Source organism: Papilio xuthus, unplaced genomic scaffold, assembly GCF_000836235.2.
Source record: "Papilio xuthus unplaced genomic scaffold, Pxut_1.1 DF827679.1, whole genome shotgun sequence".
Taxonomy (NCBI): Eukaryota; Metazoa; Arthropoda; class Insecta; order Lepidoptera; family Papilionidae; genus Papilio; species Papilio xuthus.
This window is the reverse complement of record NW_013530970.1, coordinates 1,524,600-1,549,590: the sequence shown is the minus strand read 5'-3', so window position 1 is coordinate 1,549,590 and position 24,991 is coordinate 1,524,600. Positions and strand designations below refer to the sequence as shown.

Genomic DNA, 24,991 nt, shown 5'->3' with positions numbered 1-24,991 from the left:
GTGATTCCATAACGAATTTTAAAAATGTATGGTACTAAGACGCAACAATCACGTGATTTTTCTAAAGTTACTGTCTGTCCTATACATTTTTGTCGCTATAGAATCGCTTCGAATCGAATGCACTTTGTCTAATCCTCCTTTTGATATTGTAGTTCCAATCCACACCACCAAAATGTCGAAAATCAAATAGGCACAAAATAATAATCTTATAGCCTGTCCATTCATCAAGTCAGTGACCTCTATATATCTATCAGATCAAGTAATATGTTACGAGTGACACTTGTATATATATCGTTGTCTCTCTTTTATCAAAGATAAAGAAAGGGATGTCAATACAAGTGTCACATTCAAAATCAACAAAATGTAATCTCTAACATTGGCAGTGAATTGTTTCATATCCTGATAACTTTACTTATACTAATTATGGAATATAATATACAATTATTTTAATGACATTGAAAAAACAAAACTAGACATCAAAGTAGAACCCAATACATATTTTCCATAAATTGATTAACAAAATAAGTACAAACCGGTTACAAAAACATCAAAAGGACCGACAATATTTAGTAATAACAAAGTCTATATAAACAATAAAATAAAGTTGGTTTCTAAGACCAAAAACTGTATAAAACATATCGTTATTCCTGTTATTTTTCACAAAACAGACATGACAATATGATTTAAACGAAGATTTTGTCCTTAGAAACTCACTAGTAGTATTGTTTAAAAGTTAATTTTTAAAACGATATTACTTGTAGCGTCAACGAACATTCGTTTTACAATTATCTATCATTTAGTATTATAGAATATTGCGGTCCCTTCCATGTTACAATCGGCTTTAATTACATACCATTTTCACTGGTACGGATACAAGTTAACGCACGTCAATTAGTGGAAAAGGAGCTTAAAATGGTTCTACTTAAATGCCTTGAACTATACACTACATTTGTAAACGTGCAACTGTAATTAGAACTCAACTGCAACGACACTTACCGTGGGGTTTCTGACACCAAAATCTCCTTTCAAAACATATTAGTATCTCTGTTTTGTCAAAGATAAAGACAGGGATGACAATATATTTTATTCAGAGAAATTGGTCTCAGAAACCAACGGTTAGATTACATAGAAACCTTGCCAACTGTGGGTTAAATATATCCCTGTCATTATCTTTGAAAAAACATAGATGATATGTTTTTAACGGAGATTCTGCTCTCAGAAACCTACGGTAAGAAAGAAAAATATCGCATTCTTATTGAATTCTCGTTTATTCAGATTGGATAATCGTCACTGCTGTTGAATTCTTTATCCTAACAAATAGTGAATTAAGAAAATGTTCATAGTAAGTTTTGAACATTACAACAATACAAGGAGCATAAAAGAATAAGATTTCAATTGTATAGCTATTTAAAAAAAAAATGATAAAACTTATTTAAATAATGTATTTTTATAAACATAGTAATATTTCATATTGTAAGTACATTTTTATATCATTTCGGCATCTTCCTTATCCAATCTATACTAATAAAGTGGAAGAGTTTGTTTAAACGAGCTAATCTCAGGAACCTACTGGTCCAATTTGAATTTTTTTTTGTTGGATAGTCCATTTATAGAGGAAGGCTTTAGGCTATATAAAATTACGTTGCGACCAATAGTTTTTTTAATTCCGCGCGGACGGATATACGGGCGACTGCTTGTATTATAAATAGGAAAGATTTGATTGTTTGCAGGTTCCAAAATTATTGAACAAATTTAAAAAATTCTTGTCCTGTTGGAAAGCTACTTTATACCCAGGTATAGACTATATTTATTACTAGGAAGCGCGAAGGAATGAAAGTAAAATTTGAAACAGTTAAAGTCAACGTGCAGAAGTGCATAAAGAGATTCATAATTAAAAAGGGTCTTGATGGACAACAAAGTGATCCTATAAGGGTTCCATTTACACAAGGTACGGAACCCTAAAAATTATTTAACTATGGCTAATTCAACGGTTGAACAGTTAAGTTTAAATGAAACCGGCACATTACATATGAATTAAGCTTAGTGTTAAGTTTTTATTATAAACTAGCTGTCGCCCGCGACTCCGTCCGCGCGGAATTAAACAAAAACTATTGGTCGCAGCATTATATAGCCTAAAGCTTTCCTCTATAAATGGACTATCCAACAATAAAAGAATTCTTCAAATCAGACCAGTATTTCCTGAGATTTGTATGTATAAACAAACAAACTCGTCCGCTTTATAATATTAGTATAGATATATTAAAAAAAATCATACTTACAGTAATGAAATCCTTCATATGTATATAAAAAACACTATTCAAATCACACAGAAAGCATTCACATTGGTCTTAGAAATGAGACACTGAGACACTAAACACATAAATTGTTTTATCACTACGTCGCTATATCCGGACGTCCGTTATTATAAAAAGTAATCAGCCTGGGGTTTCTTTGATGGTACACCTCGTGATTCCTGCGGTGCTGCTTCGAATATTGTGAACTCACGTTGAAGGTTTTCATTCAGTTCCAAGATGGCCGCTACATTGCCACATCTGATGATATTAATGGGTTTTAACATTTTCAGTTATATTAATTTCATGGTTAAGTAAATTGCAGTCGGCACTGAATGTGTTATAGCTAATTAAATGCATGAATTATAAAGGGGATGAATGAATATGTGATATATAGGAATTTTTCATGAAATAAATGCTTAATAGGGGTTAATAATCATTTTAAAAAAGTATATTATTGTAAAATAAAAAAAATCAACATGAATCCCTTAATTTTACTAAATTACAAAGGGATGTCATATTTCATGTTAGAATTTGTAAATTTCCAAACATATACAGAAGTTAATTGTTTTTTTTATTCCGTTCATTGTTAATAAAAGAAGTATTAAAGCATCTAGTGAACAATAACTTAGTTCGGCAAAGTTGAGCCAACAAAGCTAAAGTTTGCCAAAAGTCTATCAAATAATTTGTCAAACACTCTTACTAACCTGTAGCAATAGTTTGGTGCGGACCAGACAGTGAGTACTGTCTCATTGAAATGCCACTTGTATCCTTCCATAACAAGCTGGTGCGCGCGACATATCATGTCAATATCATTGGACACATTGAACTGCGCCACCACATCAGATCCAAACAGGTAGCCCGCACCACGCGGAGATACACCCCAGCCTTGAGTATCTGGAATTGTACCACACATTTTATTCAAATCCAAAAAAAAAGTTTTGTATAGACAAACAGAGGAACTGGAATATTTTTTTTTATTAAAAGGTGGCAAAGGAGCCAACAGCCACCTGAAACCATAGACATCCCTAATTGCAGGTGCATTAATCGACGGAGGAGGGGACTCATAGAAAGAGGATATTTCCACATTCTTTGCGACCCTTCCTCTGTCAAATCCAGTTCTCCTTCCCATACTTTCTTTATAAGAACAGGGCGGAAAAGGAAAGGGTACAAAAATGTGGCCGCCGGCATGCACACTCATCAGACTGTATGTGGAATGCTTTCACTTCACATCTGTCTTCTGTGTGGCGATGTTTCACTGGGTAAGCCAAGCAATTCGTGCAACAAATATTATTACTGCTGGCAACTACCATTGTTAGATATATTTAAAACTATAACATTACTGTGAGTTTCCACTGCCTTATACAATGAAAAAAACATATAGGCATCTATATATTATTCAAAAAGAATGACAGTTTCGGCATATTCAATACCTTCAGGATCGCTCCACAATAAATCACACATTGGTCCATCATGAGGTACTTCTTGTTTACGATCAATCGTACGTATTTGATCCAGTGTCTGTATAGACGGACTCAGGCCACCGTGCACACAGAATATCCGTCCATCAATTATAGCCGATAGAGATAAATAATCGAAGATTTCTGTGCAGTACCTTTAAAATACAATAAACTTGTAATAACATATATGTATAATAAAAGTGGTCTACAACTTTGGCAGCTATATTCTATGTCATAAGAGTCAACTATGATGCTATCTAGTTACTTGGATATGCTTAGTTTTTTCATTGTACAAAAAAATATTCAGCTAAATCTGTAGTAAATTCACTTCAAAAATCGATATCATCAGCTCATGCTTATCATTGGTTTTGAATATAACTAAACATGATGTTGTTGGATTTAGCTGTTTCTTTTCATAACCCTCAAATATGCTTTGAAAATTGCAATATAATCTACACAAAACAATTTTGTGAAAGGCACACTCCAATGTTCTGTATAAATCCTCATTAGGCTTTAACAAATTCAAACTACTAATAAAAGTATTATTCTCACTTCTCCGTAATATTTTTCATGTACTCAAAATCTCTTTGTTATTTCCAGCTCCAAAAAGCAAATATTATTTTTTTGTTGGACCTGTTAGTTACATATCACAGTTGAACCTGGGTAAGCTTCAAGGGACCACAATTTTTTTTTACTTGTAGACATTTCTCTAATCCAAGATTCTCTTAGTCCATTATGACCAAATAATGACTCGCTTATAAATTTCTTGCTTATCCAGGCTCAACTGTATTATACACATTAAATCTTAATTACCTCCACACAGTAATTGAACCATATTTCCTTAAACACTCATCATAGAATCCGTAAACTTGTGTAATCTGACGTGATTCATGGTTGCCACGGATAAGTGTGATACGATCTGGATAACGGACCTGCAATGATAGAATTTGTTATACTACCAATTAGTCTTAGTAACATATCATACAACAGAACTATTATAAGTGCAAATGTGTAGATGGAATGATTGATGGATGTTTGTTTCAAGGTATCTTCATAATGGCTGAATGAGTCTCTATAAAATTTGGCACATATATGCTATTTTTTTTAATTCCGCACAGATCTAGTTGTGAGCAGTCGCCCTAGCTGTCGCTAGTGTAACATTTCGCTTATGAACATTATATATATGACAATATTTACCTTCAACGCAAGTAATAGTAAGAAAGTTTCTACTGAATAAAAGCCTCTGTCAACAAAATCACCCATAAACAGATAATTAGTTTCCGGAACATCACCACCTACTTTAAATAACTCTTTAAGGTCATAAAATTGTCCATGAATGTCACCACAAACCTGTAAATGAAATACAGGTTTCTAAATTGGTCAAGCTGAAAGTTTTATTAATAAAAAAATTATAGCACTTGTTATAATACAGCATATTCAAATTATTTCCCAACTTACAAGACACCAATGTATTTCTTTTCATAGGCATGTATGTGGGTTTACATGTATGTTGATTCCATTGTGATAGAGTAAAATCCAGTCGAAATTATCGACTATATTATCGATGATATTTTAAAATTTAAAACATGTTGCTTTAAGTGTATGTAAAAGTAGGAGGATTACTGTTTCATACAAAAACTATTAAAAAAGTTGATATATATGTAATCTCAATATTGTTGTGGTTATAATTTACCGTAACTGGTGAGTCTACTCGTTGCACGTTACTTTCTTCCACAAGAATCTCGCGGGCTTTCGCACAAAGTGCTTTAACCTCCGCCTCCATTATTATTTCGCATCTTTTCAATTGTTCTATTTGACGGTCCAGGTCACTTGTATCAGACATTTTTTGTATATTTAGTTTACTTACAGCTGCAATTCAAATAAAAACGTTTAATCTTAGAGGGTATAAGGTGGTCAATAGGCTTCGTGGTCGTTGTTGCATACCGTCAATTCGTTTGGAGGAAGAGTTAACGTGTATTGTTTTTTATTAAAAATGAACTGTTGTTTTGTATTATTATACTTACGAAGACTTGAATCTTTCTTAGTGTTTAAGAACAGTCGTTTATAATAGCATTAGCGTTAAAAATCACAAAATACTTCACACTTCACAAACAATCATAACTTGTATGTACCATAGAGTAGAGTCAAATTTTTTTCACTGTTTCCAAGATTTTGCTTGTGGGATCAGTACTTTTCGTCAATTCACTAAATACATTCAAACCACTGTACAAAATTTGAAGGCTAATTCATTCTATGTACTTAATCAAAAGGTAAAGGTTATGTAAATTTTGAAAAGGTCAAAAGAAAATATATTTTTGAACATTTTGCACTACCTTCGATAATACATAATCTTTGAGTTGCGCAAACTATAAACTAAAATCAAATGTCAAAATCAAAATGACAACAATACAGAAGAATGAACCAATATATGAATCATGAAAATATTTCTTACATGGTAAATGAGGATTGCGATTATTCAATATTTATTGGATATTTCTTACAATAGTTCTAAGGTAGTAAAAGACAATTGTCAAAGATATTATCTCATTTGGAATTCTAACTAAATTATTATGTATGCGGAGATTTAGTACCTACGTACAAATATGTCTGACGTGGGATGCGCGCGCATGAGTTTTGAATGAAATTTTTTGACAATCAATCTGACAACTACAAAACCTACTATAGCTTTATTACGCTACTATTTTTTAGTGATTGTGTAAATAAATCCGTTTACAAACTATCGAAGTCGAGATTTTAAATAATTATCGTCGCGTATTGTTGTTATTGATATTTGATACAGTGTTTGTTAAGTGATTGGTGTATCTTGTGGAGAAAAATGGGCAATATTCACACTGTTGGGCCAAATGAGGCGCTTATTGTCTCAGGTAATTTACGGTGTTTTCCTTATGATAACCTGAATAATGCGTTGGTTTCTGAGACTAAGATGACCGTTTAAACTATATTGTTATCTCTGTTTTGTCAAAGATAATGATAGGGGATGACGATATGTTTTATACAGGGATTTTGGTCTCGGAAACCAAAAATTAATTGTGTAGTTGTTGACAATAGAGATTTTATGCTGTGAACCGGTTGAATTGTAATTAACGTAAACATTATTTGTTGATAATGAAGACATATTTCAATGTTTACTTTGAAATTTTTATCATCTCATTTGTTTAGGTAAAACTATTTTGGTTCTACGCATTTTGTTTATGTATTAATTTAAGTAACAATTAGTAAATTGAACGTTTATATAGGGCCAGCGCCCAGTCTACGTAATGTGGTTTAATTACTACTTTTTTTCAATGTCAATACAAGCGCCCATTATACTGCCGAAGGTCACATCGTGGTACATTAGAGAACGAACGTATGTTTATAGATTATTCTATGAGTAGGTATTCACGAGTTTACGAAGTTCATTGTTCAATGAAAAATGAACGCGAGTATAAAATGTAAAAAAAAAATTGAATGTTTGTTAATTATTATAAAACATCTGAAGTTTATTCAATTTAAATTGGACATAGCATTTATGAGTCAGTCTATAATACATTACAAAACATACCATAGTACTATGTATTTACGAGTATAGCGTACGATTGATGGGTACTATGTCTGACTATAACATATCCAATGAAACAAAACATTTTTTTTTCATTTGTTTTAAGCAGTATGAGAGACATGACAATATGTTTTTCAGCTTGAAATAGACGGCATACTAATTCGTATAGTTTGAACATGAAATAAAGAATGTGTACTCTTGAAGGTTTCCGTAGAAGTCGTGGTTAGTGGAAACTGGTAACAATTAATGTTATTCCATAATCAATATTGATGACGAAAGATCGAGGCGAGGAAGATTGGTGTTTTGTGCGTCGTTGATTCTTTCACCCAAAATGTATCACCACGTCATATTCCTAAATTGCAATGTAAAAATGTCGTACTTATATAGGCGCCCCAGCATCTAAATGGCATAACTAGTGCAGCATACCGAATTGGGCTTTGGATCCCACAATAAGAGCCGCTACTATTCTTGATAGCACGCCTTCTAAACGCTGACTTGGATTCGGGTTATATTAGAACAGAGTTTATTAAGAAAATGATAATATTTCTCAGTAAAAGCAATATTTGAAACTGGAATCAAGTCGACAAAAACCGCAGTCGAATTCTGGTACCGGTTTGTACCAGTATTTTGAGACATACGAGTACTTTTTTGGCGACGTGTTCTTAATACTTTAAGTTGATTTTAATTGGAACTTCCTCGTGCTTAAATTGGCGCTGTCATATAAACTACTTTTGACCTGCGGTCTCGCCCACATACTTGATTACAAGATAATGTTGCATTTGATTCTGGAAACATGATATTTTTAGCTGTACTGCGGTTTCTTTGAAACTAAATCGAGAATAATCTTTTATATGCGGTTGATTTTCAGTTTAAACAGAACAGTATCGAACACCACTTCGAGGTTATTAAGTGTTTGAGATGAAGAAATCTAATTCCAGTACTATTACAACGAATTAAGATATAGGTATTTCATTAAAATTAGAGAATAGAGTCCGAAAAGTATCTCTTTATGCATAGGTCGATAATATGTACTACGTAGAACGTGTTATCGATGTCTTTATATGATCATAGATAATAATTTTACATGTCATCGTAGTTTCAGCCACATGTTTATAACGATAGCATTCATTATAACATTGGTTAAACAATAGTCACGTACTGATTTAAAATCTAGTAATGACCGAACTTTGTTCGGTATTTTTTTTAATTGTGTTTTTTGGAAAGTATATTTAAGTACGAATTACAAATAAAACGATGAAATATGAATAATATTTTTCGATCTTACCGATAGAAAAAGTTAAGTTTATGTTTAAGTTGATTATCGATAAAACACGAATAAAATGACATTTTCTAAAAATGATTCCTAGCTATATCGATTTATCGCCCCCGAAACCCCCTATATACTACATTTTATGAAAATCGTTGGAGCCGATTCCGAGATTCCAATTATATATATATATATATCTCAATATCTTTAAATGAGCAAGAATTGCTCATTTAAAGATATTGATTTAAAATCTATTAATAGACGACACACTATCGTATGAATGCTAACAATTTTACTAATATTATAAATTCGAAAGTTTAGATGGATGGATGTTTGTTTAAAGGTATCTGCACAACGACTGAACAGATCTTGATGAAATTTGTCATACATATAGCACATAGTCTGAAAGAACACATATGCTATTAATTATTATTTTTAATTTCACGCGGACGGAGTCTCTGGCGACAGCTAGTCTACAATAAAAGTTTAGTCAGATAGGTTTAAAAAAATCGATTATAGCTATGTATACCAAGGGTTAGGGGACAGCCCCTGATTCCGCCATTTTGATTTTATCCTTTTGTTTATTTCACCCCTCATATTTTGAATCTGCAATAAAATATACTAGTAAAATTGAACAATAACGCCAGATGATGCGTTCGACTTCTAGTAAATTATAGTAAAAATATTTAACTTCTGTCTGTTATAGAATAATGTAGACGAGATAAACATTTTATTGCCCAAATGTAAATAATCAATGCAATTCATATTAGCACCTTAAATATAAAAACTTATTAGAATAAATAAAAAAAAAATGGTATTGCACAATTTATTTAATAATGTTGTTAAGTTGTAGTTGGTAACTTTAAAATAAAGACACGTTGATAGGATTCTTCAGTCCATTTTAGATAACGTACAAAACATTCCTGATAAGGGCTAAGTATTTATCATAAACGGAATTGTCATTAGTTGCATAACTTAAATTATTTTTGCAACTAACATATTTATGACGGAATTATATATAGTAGGCCTCTCGCCAGATGGACTATGGTCAAGCGGGAGTGTATTGGATGCAGATGGCACAGGACTGGACATTATAGCAATCGACGGAGGGAGACGTATGTTCAGCAGTGGATGAATTCAGACTGACAATGATGGAATTAAATATGTCGCTTATTAAAAGGGGATTCCCTATGCAATTACGATTACCGACATAAATAATTATGACTGTAAATACCATCTAGTTTAATAAAAAAGAGTTTCAATTGTAATATTTAATAATGCCATGATCCGTAAGCCAGAAAATTTATCGTTTTTTTATTAGAAATGAGCTATTTGTGCCTTTGGTTACGTCTTTCTGCTGTGGGGCCATTGACGTCATTTAAATATAGATAAAGATAAGATATACATTAGCGATAGAATTGTAAGTAAAAATAGGTTACAGAATAGCTACTAAAATGTATTGTCGTTTACATTTCGAAAGGGAAAATAACTAGCTGATAGTGTTACGTTTGTTTATGGATCTATTGTCTGTATTTGTACCTTTAATATTTATAATTAGTATTTTAACACGGCCCCAAAATTAATTTAAATGTCAAAGGATCCATAAATTCTTATATTATTTATCAGTGACAGTCTCTCTACCATTTTCAGGTCTATTCAACATAAAAACCAACATGTGAATAAACTACAATTCGAATCCCACTTTCGTATTAACACGTGTGTTGAAGACCATTTTTATGAGAAAATACTCATAGATTCTTGATGGGTACATTTAAATCAAGCCCCATGTATTCATTATCATGTCCGCACCTTTCTCGCCTATCATGATTGCGGGGGCGTTAGTGTGCGCAGCGATTGTCTTTGGTATAACACTGCTATCTATTACACGAAGATTCCTAACCCCATACACTCTCAATTCCGGGTCCACAACTGCATCAGGATCTGTTACTGGGCCCATCCTGCACGTAGATATTTGATGATGCAATGTCGAAGTTACAGTACGTACCGCACATTCCCAATATTTGTCGCTGTCGAATTTATATTGTTTGCAATTCGGAAACTTTTTCTTGTGTAATTTCGCACCGTACTTTTGAAACGAAGGTGTTTCAACCAATTTATTTATGTACCTTATAGAAGCTATTAGTGTAGCAACGTCTTTGGGATGCTGCAAGTAATTGCCGTACAACGCCGGTTGCTCGAAAGGATTTTTCGATTTTAATTTCATGTAGCCTTTAGATTTCGGATGTAGTAACATCATTAAAATTGTAAAGCTTTCAGTTTTTTCCAAAGGTTTATATACGTCATTGTACAACCAGTCCGCTATTCGTGAGCCTTTCGATACTAACTGTCCCTCGTCAGTTGCCATAGATGCGCAAGTTCCTATTAATTCAATATCAGGGTAATCACCGACCTCATCGGAGACGTTTGTTTTTAAATATCCTATGGTTTCGACACCAGCCAGTGATGTCATCGGGCCATCTCCGAATTGTGTCAATTGCACACCAGTCTGAACGAGTGCAACATTTCTTAATGCAATTGTTAATCTTGTTGTGTTAAGTGTGTACGCTAAAGACGGAAATGATATATGGTCGTAGAGCGTTTGACCGACAGGTAAATCCTGTATCACGGGTATCTCGAAGGACTCTAAATGGGCTCTCGGTCCAATGCCCGAGAGCATTAACAAATGCGGAGATTCAATAGGGCCCGCCGAAAGAATAACTTCTTTTTTTGCTCGTATTTGATAGATTTGGCCATTTCTTTGAAATTCTACGCCGTATGCCGTCTTTGTTATAGGATCGATTAAAACTTTTGTTACTCGACTATTTGGCAGAATGTGTAGGTTCTTTCGGTTTTTATGTTTGTGCAGGAATGCTTTTGCGCTACTCATCCTGACTCCACGGTTTATCGTCGCTTGAATGTAGTTAAATCCGAATCCGTCTGGGCTGTTGTAATCGACTATTCGATGGCCCAAATATTTCACGCCGTCCAAAAATGCTTTCGATAGTTTTGATCTGAAATGAGGTAATTTGATTTACTTTTAATGTGAGCAGTAATCTTACTAATATTATAAGAGTTTAGATGGATGTATGTTTGAAGGTATCTCCCGAATGACTACATGTATCTCGCTGAAATTTGGCATAGATGTAGAGCATAGCCTGGAAGAACACATAGGCTAACGGAGTCGCGGTCGACAGCTAGTAGGTTCATATAATTTGAAATTGATATTTTACCTAAATGGAACATCTTCAACTGTAAGTTCTCCGTCTCGGCCGTGCCATGGGGATTTAGATTGGCCTTTGAGTGTTGCACTTTCAGACTTCATATAATATGGTAATACTTCTCTGTAAGACCTGAAACATAATTTTTAATATTGTAAGTTTATTTATAAAAAAAATGGTCTTGACAAACAGATGGACGGACAACAAAGTGAATAAGGGTTTCGTTTTTTTCCTTTCGAGGTACGGAACCCTAAAAACAGCATGTAAGACGAGCTTGATTAACATTCTATTAGTATGGTAATATTTATATATGTTCCTTTTGTTTTTCAGGTACAAGTCCTTGCGATTACTTAGTGAGTTACGACATTTCGATTTACATTACAAAAATGTTGTTGCTAATTTTTGACCTTGTTTGTTTATGCATTATCATGTCTATTGGGATAACAAAAAAATGTTAAAATTGACTTCCAAGATATTGATTTCTTATCTAAGTTTACATTTTATGAATACAATTGTGCGAGATATGCGTCGTTGATCGACATGAGATAAAATAGATATCTGATAAAGATATCATATGACGAAGATCATCTTCGTCATTTATTGATAATAAGAGTAAAATTCTAATATATAATAAAGTGTTAGGAAGAAAATCCAACACTGTACGGGTGTACTGGCGCAACACTAGTCTTACTAAAATGTCGACGTTTATGTCCCCTCACTAATCATTCTGACACTTGATGCTGTAATGAAATTGCGCCATTCGCGCCAAAGGATTCTAACTAATAATGTCTAAAAAAAAAGAAGTCTTGACATTTTATCATATTTTAATTTTATACTCATTTTATTTTCAGGCTTTTATTACTTAAATTAAGTATGTATATTAAGGCTATATAGATTAGGTTCCAATGAATGAAGGTGCGAATAACTAATAATATTTAATTTAGGTTGTGCAATTTTTTTGTACATTTAATACCGACCATCCATAATTTCCCGCGGCTGCGATTCTATCCCAATCTTCAGGTAACCCACGGGCATATATCATGTAATTCACTACGCTCGTGCCCCCAACTGCCTTGCCTCTTGGCCAGAAACAACGCTCATTTTCCATACCTGAAAAATTAATACCTTAAATATTTCACCCATCTTTCGACCATGAGGCAACTCTTTTGTTTCGTGTCAACGTGAACGTGCTCTTTTGAGCATTTCCAAATATTAAGTACGACGCCCATAGACGTCCACAAGCATCGACCCGTCTGACTAAAAGAGTGTCTCTTCAGATCTCTTAAGAGATGTAATTTTTTGTCATGAAAGCTTTTTGCTTGCATGTTTTCTACTAAGGTAGACGGTATAGACAACTCCGGAGTTGAAGAAGTTTTCGGTGATCCGATCATTTTGAATATTTTGTTAAATACACTGTGCCGTAGGGCGAAGTTGTAAGATTACTATTAGTACGTCGACACGCGACCAGCGCGCGCGAAGAATGTTGTTTTACGTACTAATTATTAACTCGCTTCCTTAACATTTTTTGTTAAGCGTATTATTGGAACTATTGTTTCACTATAATTTGAATTGCATCAACAAACTTTAAAAGTATACTCTGTTAGAGATGTAAATAAAAATAGCGAACACGGAAGGATACAATTTATGAGGCATATATTTAATTGAGCTATTATTGTAATTACTGGGTAATGAAGATATTTAAAAGAGCATATTTTCCTATTAACTAGACATTTAACAGGAAATATTAACACGTATTATCTTCTTAGTATCAGGAATGTTCAGACATAAGTATTCTCGTAACTTACCCATACAAACTCCTGGCTGGCGTTCCATGAGGTATGGCCATACGTAATCCGTCTGTTGGAACAATGGCGCTAAGACTGGTACCCCTGTCAATATTGATTCACCTACACCAGCCTCTAAGAGTAAGACAGTCGCCTTCTTCCGCGCACTAAGTCGGGAAGCGAGCACGCTCCCTGCCGATCCTGCTCCGACGACGATAAAGTCATATTCAGCTAAGGGTCCATTGAATCCTGAAAGTTATGCAAATAAGCATTAATTACGGATAACATCTTTTATGGTAGAGATATCGGCATTACATCATATTAGGGTTTAAGACCCGAACAAACTTGCCGCGGCTGTCACCCATTGTCAACGGATGACACGCGGGTTCTTACTGCAGCAAGGCGGTAAGTGGGTAATGAGCGTTGACCATTATTATTATTATTACAACACGACTTCATAACGTCAAGGTGTTCCGGGTGCGGCTGTATCATTGTTTTGGTTACGTGACATTTTTAAATGATTATTACGAGGCAATTACAGAAGTTGCATTTCAAACATATTTAAACTAACTACATCATCAACACCTTATTTAAAATAAGTTTTATAACTAACATTTCTTGTTACAAATATAAAATATATTTTATTAACAACGAACCCGATATTTACGTATAAGTGTATAAAAATATATTTTAATTTCAGGATGACCTCGTCATAAATTTAATTACGCGTGTCCTATTTCTAGCATATTCAGTAAATCGCATCAAAGCATTCTTTTATAATAAAGATATGAGAGTCAATGAAACATTCGAATCTTCTATATATAGAAATCAATTGTTGTTCGTTAGTTTCGCTAAAACTCGAGAACGGCTGAACGGATTTACCTTATCTTGGTTTTGAAATGTTCGTAGACGTCTAGGGAAGGTTTAAAAGGTGATTAAATTTCGAATAATTGCCGGGAACTAATTTTTTTTTCATTCCACGCGGACGGAGTCGCGGGCAACAGGTAGTAGTTTATAAAAAAAATGATAGTTATAATTTGGACAAGAACAAGAAAGACAGTTAAATTTAATATGTACCGTTGCCTTGTGAGTCATTAAACTTTTTTTGGATTCTGTAATAATGTACCAATGTCGTGTCATTGAACCTTCGTATTTCAAGTTCCTTGTATGTATGTATTCAAATTACATCGTCTTATGTAATTTACGTAATGTAAACTATAAAATCTTACATTATTTATTTATTTTTATTAAGTATACGGATATAGCAACTTATAACCTACATCGTAACTTTTGTTGGAAATTTAAGAACTATGTCGTGCTTGTTGATGGAGATATTTTCAGTCCTCCCTTTCTCATGGATAGTATAAGAGAGGGAGGACTGATAATTTCTCTTGCTTTGACATGTAACATAACGTACACTTTCTACTTCATCTTTTGCATGTGTGTTCTTGATGATCACTTCATTTCTCTCTCTCTCTCTCTAGGTGACTCTCCATTTAATGAAGGTTGGCCATCAGCTCAGTGAACTTAATTTCTATTTTTCCTTTATTATTGTGGTTATAAGGTCCTCTTGTCATACCTCCCAACATCTTTCCTCTCCTGTTTACTAAGTTTTAATATTGTTCTTTCTTTGTTTATTCTGTTCAGCACTGAATGATTACATCTTGTAACTATGATTTTGACAATATAAAAAACTTAATTTGAACATTTAATTCAGATCCTTTAATGTCAATAGTTAAATGGTTAAAGTGACGGATTCACGAACATCCGGTCGGGAGTCGAACCCTGCTATTCCACTATCATGAGACTATACTAGCACAAGCCTTTTATAGATTTTTGACTAATAGTAAATTAATAATAATATTATAACATCTATTTAAGATATCAGCGGAAGAGCGCGTACTCTGGAAGGGATTGGGAAAGGCCTTCGAAATGTAAACTTAGACTTACACTGATGATATTAAGTATAACTAATAAAAATAATACTTGCCTTTAGGGAGATCGTAACTATCCCGAAGTATTGAAAAAATATCCGGTTCATTTGCATACATTTGTAGCATAGGTGTTTGTAACATTGCATCCAAAATTTGACTCTTAGGCCTTCCTCGTATCTCTCTGCCATTCCTGCTTGTAGTTTCACAGAATTCATCACATGGTCGTGAACTAGCGTAAATATTTTCTTCTAATATAGTTTCTTTGTTTTCATATTTAGTATTATTGTTTTCAGCCAGTACACTATTTAATATTAATATTATTATGAGTTTATTTAGTAACATTTTGAAATAATTTTTAGATTTCACTCAGAACACGATAATTCATTTTATTATACGAATAATCAGTACGTGTTTTTAGGTATATTTTTAGTGACTTAAACACCATGAACTGCCCAAAGTAATAACTAAATCACTATTATATTATTTTAATCACCAAAGAAAAGGACTACACCGAGTCAATTCTTATTTAAATGTGTGCTCCATCTAAAAGATTCCTTGCAATATGTATTGTATTTTACCATACCAAAGTTATTCGTCGACCGGTTTAACTTTTTTTTACATCGTATTTAAGCCGTTGAAATTAATTAACAGTGCGACCATCTGTAAGTTACTTAAAAATGTAACTTAAAGTAACAAGCTTAGCAAATAAATTGTATTTTATACTAGCTGTGCTTGCGACTTCGTTCGCGTAAAATATTGTCTTTCGGGCTGCGCGCGGTACTGAACAGTACTTGGACATTGCAACATTACTGTAGGTTTCTTAAATAAAAGAATTTTTGTAAAATAAATGTAGCCTAAGTTACGCCTTATTACATAAGCTACATGCCAATAAAGTTCCGTCAAAATCGGTCCAGCCATTTCAGAGATTAGCATGAACAAACAAACAGACAGATAGGTAGACAGACAAAAATGGTAATAAAATATGACACTTCAATTTTATTTTTATAGATAAAAAGTTTATTTATAAAAAGTTGTAGTGAATGTGGTTTTAAATAGCTTAAAGTATACGCGATGTTGTTTACAGTCGTAATAAATTTACACCAAATTTATTGAATTTTTTATAAACTTCACTTTACAATTTGTATGTGATGTATTAAAAGGCATTCAAAAGTTTAAGAAATAATAAAAAGCATGGTGGAAATATGATAAGTAAACAAGCATCCAGTAAACGTGTGTAAAATCTTAATAAGGTAACTTAAGGATTTTATCTTTATTGCGTTTAAGGACGTTGCCCGCAGGAATTTTAAAAATACACCCGTCAGTAGAACCGGCTCAAAGATTAATGTTTACGCAGCTTGCGTTGTAGTTTTTTCTTAAAGATTTTTGGATCCTTGTTTGTTTTTAATACAATTATTACCAATTATGTTGCTTTTGCTACGTTAATAATATATTTATATGGAATGCCTGATAAATTTCAATAGCAATTTTTTTGAATTGAATTTGTTCAAATCTTTTTCGTATGAAATTCAAAATGTTCTTTGAAACTTTTTAAACGAGGATTTAATTAAATATTATTAGTAGAAACTTAACGTACATTATAAAAGACTCTGTGTACAGGCTGCAAACGACTTTATTGTAGTAAGCCGGCAATAAGTGATCGTTCTGTAAATTGCACTGTTTATTTCTCATAAAATTAAAAAAAAAAAGTTTAAATGGCGACCATCTTTCGTTTAGGAGTTATGTTACGAGTATAATAAAAATAAAAACAATGATTTTCTTTTTTTATCTTACATTTAATATGAAAAATATAAATTAAAGCACATTTCTGAATTAAGTTTGTTTAATATTAAATACTCCAAGTTAGTTTTATCATGTCGGCAGCTTTTTCACCTATCATTATACCTGGGGCGTTTGTATGAGCGGAGATAGGTTCTGGTATTATTCCAGTATCGACTACTCGTAATCTTTTTATACCGTGCACCCTTAATTCAGGGTCTACCACAGCTAAGGGATCGGTTTGCGGTCCCATACGAGTAGTCGCAACCTGATGATGCAGTGTTGCAGTAAGAGTTCTTACTGCACATTCCCAGTATTCATCAGAATTAAATTGTAAAGAACTACAAGTTGGATAAATCGCAGGATACAATTTAGTACCATATTTTTGGAATGGTTCAGTCTCTGTCAATTCTTGAATATGTCGGATAGCTGCTACGAATGTCGCCACGTCCCGTGGATCAGTTAAATAATTACCATACATCTTTGGATGACTGAAAGGATTATTGTCTTTTAATTCTATAGAACCGAAAGATTTTGGTTTTAATAACATTGGAAAAGCGCTCCAAGTATTTGTTTGGTCTATCGGTCCAAATGCATTATTAAAAATATTATCGGTTATTCTCATTCCTTTTCGTACAGCTTTACTGCCACCTGGTCCTCCATCTGACACTATTGAACCTCCTATACTAATAAGTTCAATGTCAGGAACTAATTCAGGATCATCGGAAACTGGTGTTTTAATATATCCAATTCCTTCTACCCCGCCTGGTGATGATATTGCACTGTCTCCATTTTTAAGCCACTGTACTATTGCATGAATATCAGAAGCTTGAGATTCGAGGAAGCTAATATTTGTTTCATTCACAGTAAAAATGAGTCCGGGGAAACAAATGTGATCGTAAAGTCTTTTACCTACTGGAAGATCTTGGATTACGTTTATCCCGACTGAGTTTAAATGATCCCTAGGTCCTAGGCCTGATAACATTAATAGTTGTGGAGATGCGATAGGTCCAGCAGACAAAATTACTTCTTTCCGAACCGTGACTCTATGCAATACGTTGTTGCGTACATATTCAACACCGTACGCCGTTTTCGTTTGAGGATCTATCAATACTTTGGTTGCTCTGGTTTCTGGTAAAATGTGCAAATTTGGTCTCTTTTTATGGTTATGTAGGAATGCTTTAGCGGAACTGAATCTGCGGCCCATAGACATTGTCACTTGGACTTTCCCGAATCCCATTTTCTCTGGAGCGTTGTAATCTACTGTTGGATGTCCAAGTATTCTTCCAGCGTCTAAGAACGCCTTTATTAATTTGGTTCTGTAATAAAAGTATGTAAGATTTTTATTAAACTTGTTTGTAGGTTGACTATTGCAATATTTTATCCAAAAAATAGTAGAAATCAGAGTACTCAAGCAGTCAATGTTTTTTTAAATATTGTCATGTATGTCAATTTGCTTAACTTATCTATCTCCAAGAGTTCAATGATCCATAATGCACATTAGGAATCGAACCTTACAACCGCGCCGTTGAAGTGAGAAATAAATATGTACTCACTTTATTGGCACAAATTCAACAGGAAGGACTCCATCTCGATTTCTGTAAGGCTTTTTTTCGAACCCGTCTAACTTGGCCTTCTCTGATTTTTTGTAGTATTCCAGAACTTCGTTGTATGACCTGCAAACAACAAAATAAAAAAAAAATCCTTACGAAGTTTCGCGTAAGAAACGATTCAGGGAATCTGGGATTCGACTATGATCAGAAGCATTAGCTATTGATAGTTTAATGATAAAACTATAATGATTTTTTTTAAGTATTGGCAGATTTTTGTTTGATTTACTAATATTTCTTGTACCAATCCAACTAGGCTCTATGCTTGTGCTAGACATGGTTTAAGACAATAGTCGAATGGTGGGATTACCCTTTACCATTAGGCTATTGGCGCTTCAATTGGCGATAACAATCATTGTCTTAATACTTAAAGTTTAAAGTATTGTAAAAGATTTGTATCGAATTTAATAAAACTCGTTCATACCATCGACACACATTTAGCAAACGGAATTGTTAACGTAGGAAAGTTTATATTCAAATGTCTAAGAATTAATTTAATGGACATCGACCTGAACTGTTAAAATAGTAGTAAACACAAAAATAAAAGATACAAGTTTGGCTTCAGCTAGGTGAGCACATCATTAATTTTTAAAACAAACAGGTTTTCACATGATGTTCGCCTTCATTACATTCCGATAGGTAGTAATTGCAGCTTTATAACCAATTTAATTGAAAAGAATATTGACGATGAATACAAAAACAACCGCTTACGATTCTGCGCATTTAGCGAATTTTAAAACCAGCAATTTTAGTGCAATGAACTCCATGATTAACCTCACGTTTCCGCATTCATGGTTTTTTATTCGATAATAAATTTATTTTGATATTAGCAGTCGCCCGCCAGTCAGTCCGCGCGGAATTAATAAAAAAACTTAATGAGTAGCCTATGTGTTCTTCTAGACTATATTCTACATCTATACCAAATTTCAGCGGGATCTATAAATTCGTTTCGGAGATACCTTCAAACAAACAAACATACATCCATGTAAACATTCGCATTAATAATATTAGTAAGATTAAAGTTATCACGACTGTATTTTTGCAAAGTCGTTTGGTCTTTGAAGTTAGATAAACACCAGGACGTTACTTTAATAGCTGCAGTAACAACGGTCATTTTTCTCATCGGGGATTACATGTAATTTACCAGCCATAGTTCCCAGCGGCAGCTATTCTATCCCATTCCTCAGGTCTGCCTCGTGTATAAATCATGTAGTTGATCACACTCGATCCTCCGACTGCGTTGCCTCGAGGCCAGAAACATCTACCATTTTCCATACCTAGAAAGAAGTAAGAGTTAAATTTTAAATATAAATCCGACTGACTGTTTTATGTTACGTCGTGGAACTAGCGAATGTTACTACCCAAAATTTACTATACCATTTAGGTTACATAAACCTGAATGGTATAGTAAATTTGTAATGGTATAGTAAAAAAAAACAAAGGAATGAAATGGATACATGGACTAACATACACACGAAAACATTACCCTACTCTGGTTAATCCGAAAACAAGTCCGAGCACTTTTTTTGCTACTTCCATCGAATAATTATGATTTTTTTGATCGCGTTTTAATTGTTTCTAGGTAAAGATAATTTCTGCAATGTGGTTGTTTTCCCAAGACCTTTATTTTGTTAATATTTTTAAATTCAAGGTTATGTTTGTAAATGCACACATATCCTTTATGTATGTCAAAATGTTTGCTTTTGTTTGTTAGATTCATTTTCATAATAAAAAAATAGTAAATAAAGTCATCACTGACAGTTAAGAAATATGTTTGGTTCCATTGTGTTTTCCGAAACCTTATCTTACCTGCACTTATTTAAATGAATGTGGTGTCGTAATTTTTCGAGTATTGCTGGGGTATACTGGAGGGTTTTTAAATAAATTACTTATCTTAAAGTAAATTAAATTTACCTAAACAAACTCCAGGCTGTGGTTCCATGTAGTAATGCCAGACGTATGGAGTTGACTGGAAGTAGGGTGCGATAGCTGGCACGTCAGTTAGCAGCATCTCTGGCTTGCCAGTCTCTATCAGTAGAACTGTGACATTTCGATTCTCAGTCAGACGTGATGCTAACGCGCATCCAGCGGATCCAGCGCCGACTATTACGAAGTCATACTCTGGCAGAGGAGATTGTAGACCTGGGAATTAAAAGATTCCATAAAGCAGTGGGAGCGTCGGTGTCTCAAGGGTCAAGCACTTGACTTGCAATCTGCAGTTCCTGGGTTCAAATCCCGCCATGTACCAATGTGTTTTTCGATTTCCGATTTACATATGTACATTTGTCCGACGTTCTTACGGTGAAGGAAAACATCGTGATGCAACCTGCACATATCTGAGAAGAAATTCAAAGATATGTGTGAAGTCAACGAACCCGCACTAGGCCAGCGTGATTGACTATGGCCTAATCCTTAGGGTAAGCTCCGAGCCCCTCGGTGGGGACCTATAGTGAGCTGATGATGAAATGATGATAAAGCAGTGACAACCTCCTTGTTAATTCCTTTGACAGGACTATAGATATTTACGTTGGAGTTCTAAGAATAATCCTGAAATATTGTCTTTCGGCTGGTTGTAAATGAGTAGTTGTATGCCTTTGCTTCTGGTAATGTATAGTTCTAGACAGTATCGTTGAAAAACATTTCTCATGCTAAATAAAAAGTGGACTTTTCTCTCAGCTATAAAATATCAATCTATTTGTTAGTCTGTTGTCTTGGTATATTCAGGATTAGGCTAAAGGAAAACCACAAGTGTTTTGTTTTGGTGAGTTATTTCGTTTGAGCATTACCATAAGCCTTTCGTGTCAAGGTGGCACGTAAGCAAATTAAAGGAAGTGTTATTTATTAAGGCATCACGAAGGTTGATAATTCAAGTCGCGTATAATGTTTGTCGTAGTTGCTTTTGGCTTGTTCTAATCATGCCCCCTCTGTAACCCTTGGCGACGCCAATGATTTCAATGACCTCATCAATTAAAAATCTTTAAAGACTTTGACTGAATTCCTTTATATCATTAAGTGTAAAACAGGTTTCATTAATTAAAAGTAACTAAGATGTATGCCGGTTCTTGATATAGATAAAATGCTCAGCTTTATAATTAGCATGAAGTTGCCGGTTCGGCAAATGAACTCTCAGCGAAATGATGCTACAATTCCTTTAAAAATTTTATGCGTGAGTAAGTTTTTAAAAGCATATGTGTTGAATCGCATGTAATAAGATATAAAAGCGAATGAAAATTGGTGTGTTCTCGAGTGACAGAACAAAAGAATATTTATGAATAATAAATTACATTTTCTTATACATTTTACAAATTTAATGAAATTCTGCGTCTTGTTTACGTAAAAATAAGCCAACCCTGGCAGCACAGAGTGCAATAACAGCGATATATACAAGACTAGAACCTGTTTTGATTAACTGCATTCTAAAATTAATACATACAAACATTAAGTTTGTTCTAAATTCTGTGGATTTTGATTGCTGACACGTTTGTTGTTTGTTCTCTTCAAAAAAAAAGAGAAGAAAATGCGAAGGAGTTAATACCAGTGACGCATCAGTGATACTTACTAGCTGTATATTTGTTCGGTCAATGTCCGATTACAGGCTCTTTAAAATGGAAATGAAATTATACTGTTATTTAATAATTCGTAGAGGGTCTATTAAAATACCGGTTAGCGAAAATATAACAAACTAGCTATTCGCCTCGGCTTTACGCTAAACACGAGCTGATTTTTTTAACTATTTATTTATATGTAAAAGCCAATTTTAATGAACAATAAATTCTGATAACGAAGACATTTATTTGCATAAGAATTAATATTAAAAACAAATAACGCTGCAAATAACAGTGTGATTTATAATTGTTTTTTTTTAAGCAAAAAGTGGTCAGTGACTTTTTTGTAGGACTTTTGAGACTTGCTAAACTTAACGCCGTTAAAAACTGTAAGGTTTAGCCTATGTAAACAAAAACTTTTAAGGGTTTTTAAATTAATGCACTAAATTAAAATCTACACTAAGGGATTGTTTAACTAATTGTTAAAAAACTTTAAGTAATGCACTTGGATGTTAACAAAATATTTTTATTGCATTACAAAAATAGATCCTGGTTCCTATGCTAAGCTCTCTCAGGATATGCAAACAGATCGAAAGCTCATGCTGAAAAGACTAATTTAATTTTTTCAGCAGTAAATTGGGAATATTGAGTTGTCTTTTGTTTCTTTTTTTATTTAAAAAGTTAGCGCTTGACCACGATCCCACCTTTACATACTCTTTAACCAAAGTTATAGCCTTAAAAGTGTTTTGTTTTTTATTCTAGCTAAAGTAACTGAATTAGCTTACCTCTGGGCAATGGATATTCATCCCGTAGAAAGGCAAAGAAATCTGATTCTTTGTAGCCAGATTGAGTCCCGATGACATTGGCAATTAATTCCATGAAAGGATTGTTATATTGTGAACGTTCCTGTCTTCCATATATATTCTTATAATTTATAGGATTTTCATAATTATTCCTTGTGACTGTTCTTACAACTTCAACAGGTGCAATATTTTCATTATATATATTTTCAACGTTATTTTCTTCGTCACCATCCACAGTTTCCACTATAACTTCGTCAGAACTGGTTAAATGTGTTCTTGAAACAATTGAAAGCACTATAAATAATTTGAAAAACATTTTGAAAGTATGGTCAACTTATTTTTTAGTCTTTAGAGATTAATCATTGTTGAATGGACCTGCGTCTTGGTCGGCAGCGTTTCTCACTGTGGTACACAGTTCAGCAAACCTGCAGATAAATACTCGAGTGCCAAGATTTTATACTTGATATGAGGGAGGAATTTCAAGCGAAATGAGTCCAGGGTGCATAATTTTTTTTTATAATTTTTTTTTTAAGTTATTTTCCAATATTATTTTTTTTATGTTTTTCTTAAATTAAATAATTGCGTATAGTTTATAGGAATGTATTTTTTTTTTGTCAAATTAAACATGTCAATGTGTGATTTGTGATTTACTCAATCCCATTACTTAGCTAAGCTGTTAACTTAAGCATGTTAATAAAATTGGATTGTCTGTTTGTAATATGGAAAAAATAATTCATATTTCATGTTCGTGATGTGATGTTTTGCTTTATCTTTTACTTTACGAAAAACAAGCACGCAAGTCCCGATTTGATTCGGGAAATCACCGAAATGGTTGCACTGATTTTGTTCGGATTTTCATTAAGTAGCTTACGTATGTGGCTATTTTTTTCTGCAATTATAAAGTCATGACCGCCAATGGATTATAATTGTTTCCTCCCATTTGGAAATAATTTATGAAATGTAAACAGAAATAAAAAAAAATATTTTATCTTTAGCTTAAATAATGATTTTGATAACTTTAGCTAATTCTAGACATTATTTAATATGGTTTTCAGCTATTTATTAATGACATGCAAAAAATTACTTTGAAGTTTTTTTTGACAAAGCTTTTGCGTGGTTCAGAGATAAATGTGTCTCATATTTTATGTCATATATGTTTTATTTTATATTAATATTTATGTTGTATGATAATATTATTATCTACTAAGGAAGATATTTATTATAAACTATCATACGCTAGTACAAAGCTTATAGTAAAATACCACCTTGTTTTTCATATCTTATTACTTACTAGTGGTCCGTTAATTATTTATAAACAACAAGCCTGTAACTCTCTTTGCGTGGAATTAGAAAAAACTTAAGAAAAGAGCGTACACCTTTCTTGAAGGCCGGTAACGCAACTGCAGTTTTTCGTTGCGGATGTCCATGGGCGTCGGATCAAATAATATTAGGCGATTCTTTGCTCGTTTGCCCCTTACTCCTATATAAAAAAACTTAATTAGTACCCTATGTAATTCCAGATTGTATTCCACGTGTGTACCAAATTTCATAAAGATCCGTTGAGCCGTTCCGGAGATACCTTTTAAGAATCATTCATACATGCATCCAATCATTTATACTATTAGTAAGATTAAATAGAGCTTATGTTACATATGAATAATGTAGCATTTTAATGGGGTCAAGAATTTTCAAAATCAGTTGAGTTAAAATACGAATAATTCATCTTTATATTTGTCTATATATA

General features: G+C 33.3%; 4 protein-coding genes across 4 annotated transcripts in view; 1 reads left to right on the top strand and 3 right to left on the bottom strand.

The window, feature by feature from the left end:
* Positions 1-2,104: 2,104 nt before the first annotated feature.
* Positions 2,105-5,907, bottom strand: Pp4-19C (protein phosphatase 19C). Its single transcript, XM_013312013.1, has 7 exons — positions 5,776-5,907; positions 5,445-5,620; positions 4,949-5,101; positions 4,565-4,683; positions 3,725-3,906; positions 2,999-3,188; positions 2,105-2,552 (listed from the first exon to the last, which is right to left on the bottom strand). Exons 2-7 carry the CDS (start codon positions 5,592-5,594, stop codon positions 2,423-2,425), a joined length of 924 nt encoding a protein of 307 aa, XP_013167467.1. The 5' UTR covers positions 5,595-5,620; positions 5,776-5,907; the 3' UTR covers positions 2,105-2,422.
* Positions 5,908-6,373: 466 nt separating this feature from the next.
* Flo2 (flotillin-2) overlaps positions 6,374-24,991 on the top strand; it is a 162,895-nt gene continuing 144,277 nt past the window's right edge. The window contains exon 1 of the mRNA XM_013312076.1: positions 6,374-6,636. Within this exon, the coding sequence (XP_013167530.1) occupies positions 6,588-6,636 (49 nt within the window). The 5' untranslated portion in view covers positions 6,374-6,587. The remainder of the gene's footprint in view (positions 6,637-24,991) is intronic.
* LOC106117673 (glucose dehydrogenase [FAD, quinone]) lies at positions 9,414-15,817 on the bottom strand. The gene is made up of 5 exons (XM_013312075.1): positions 15,570-15,817; positions 13,601-13,828; positions 12,773-12,905; positions 11,808-11,927; positions 9,414-11,588 (listed from the first exon to the last, which is right to left on the bottom strand). Exons 1-5 carry the CDS (start codon positions 15,652-15,654, stop codon positions 10,349-10,351), a joined length of 1,806 nt encoding a protein of 601 aa, XP_013167529.1. The 5' UTR covers positions 15,655-15,817; the 3' UTR covers positions 9,414-10,348.
* Positions 17,313-23,675, bottom strand: LOC106117663 (glucose dehydrogenase [FAD, quinone]-like). Its single transcript, XM_013312060.1, has 5 exons — positions 23,230-23,675; positions 20,814-21,041; positions 20,044-20,176; positions 18,846-18,965; positions 17,313-18,608 (listed from the first exon to the last, which is right to left on the bottom strand). The coding sequence occupies exons 1-5, from the start codon at positions 23,561-23,563 to the stop codon at positions 17,360-17,362; spliced, it is 2,064 nt and encodes a 687-aa protein (XP_013167514.1). The 5' UTR covers positions 23,564-23,675; the 3' UTR covers positions 17,313-17,359.

Excerpts from the sequence above, each read along its gene's own strand:
- Pp4-19C (XM_013312013.1), bottom strand. The coding sequence starts at position 5,594 with ATGTCTGATACAAGTGACCTGGACCGTCAAATAGAACAATTGAAAAGA. Across the intron at positions 5,102-5,444 it reads GAGTAGACTCACCAGTTACG|GTTTGTGGTGACATTCATGG; the intron begins GTAAATTATAAC and ends TTTCATTTACAG. Across the intron at positions 4,684-4,948 it reads TACTATTACTTGCGTTGAAG|GTCCGTTATCCAGATCGTAT; the intron begins GTAAATATTGTC and ends CTATCATTGCAG.
- LOC106117673 (XM_013312075.1), bottom strand. The coding sequence starts at position 15,654 with ATGTTACAAACACCTATGCTACAAATGTATGCAAATGAACCGGATATT. Across the intron at positions 12,906-13,600 it reads CCAGCCAGGAGTTTGTATGG|GTATGGAAAATGAGCGTTGT; the intron begins GTAAGTTACGAG and ends TTAATTTTTCAG. Across the intron at positions 11,928-12,772 it reads GCCGCGGGAAATTATGGATG|GTCTTACAGAGAAGTATTAC; the intron begins GTCGGTATTAAA and ends ATTATGTTTCAG.
- LOC106117663 (XM_013312060.1), bottom strand. The coding sequence starts at position 23,563 with ATGTTTTTCAAATTATTTATAGTGCTTTCAATTGTTTCAAGAACACAT. Across the intron at positions 21,042-23,229 it reads TGAATATCCATTGCCCAGAG|GTCTACAATCTCCTCTGCCA; the intron begins GTAAGCTAATTC and ends TTTAATTCCCAG. Across the intron at positions 20,177-20,813 it reads ACAGCCTGGAGTTTGTTTAG|GTATGGAAAATGGTAGATGT; the intron begins GTAAATTTAATT and ends ACTTCTTTCTAG.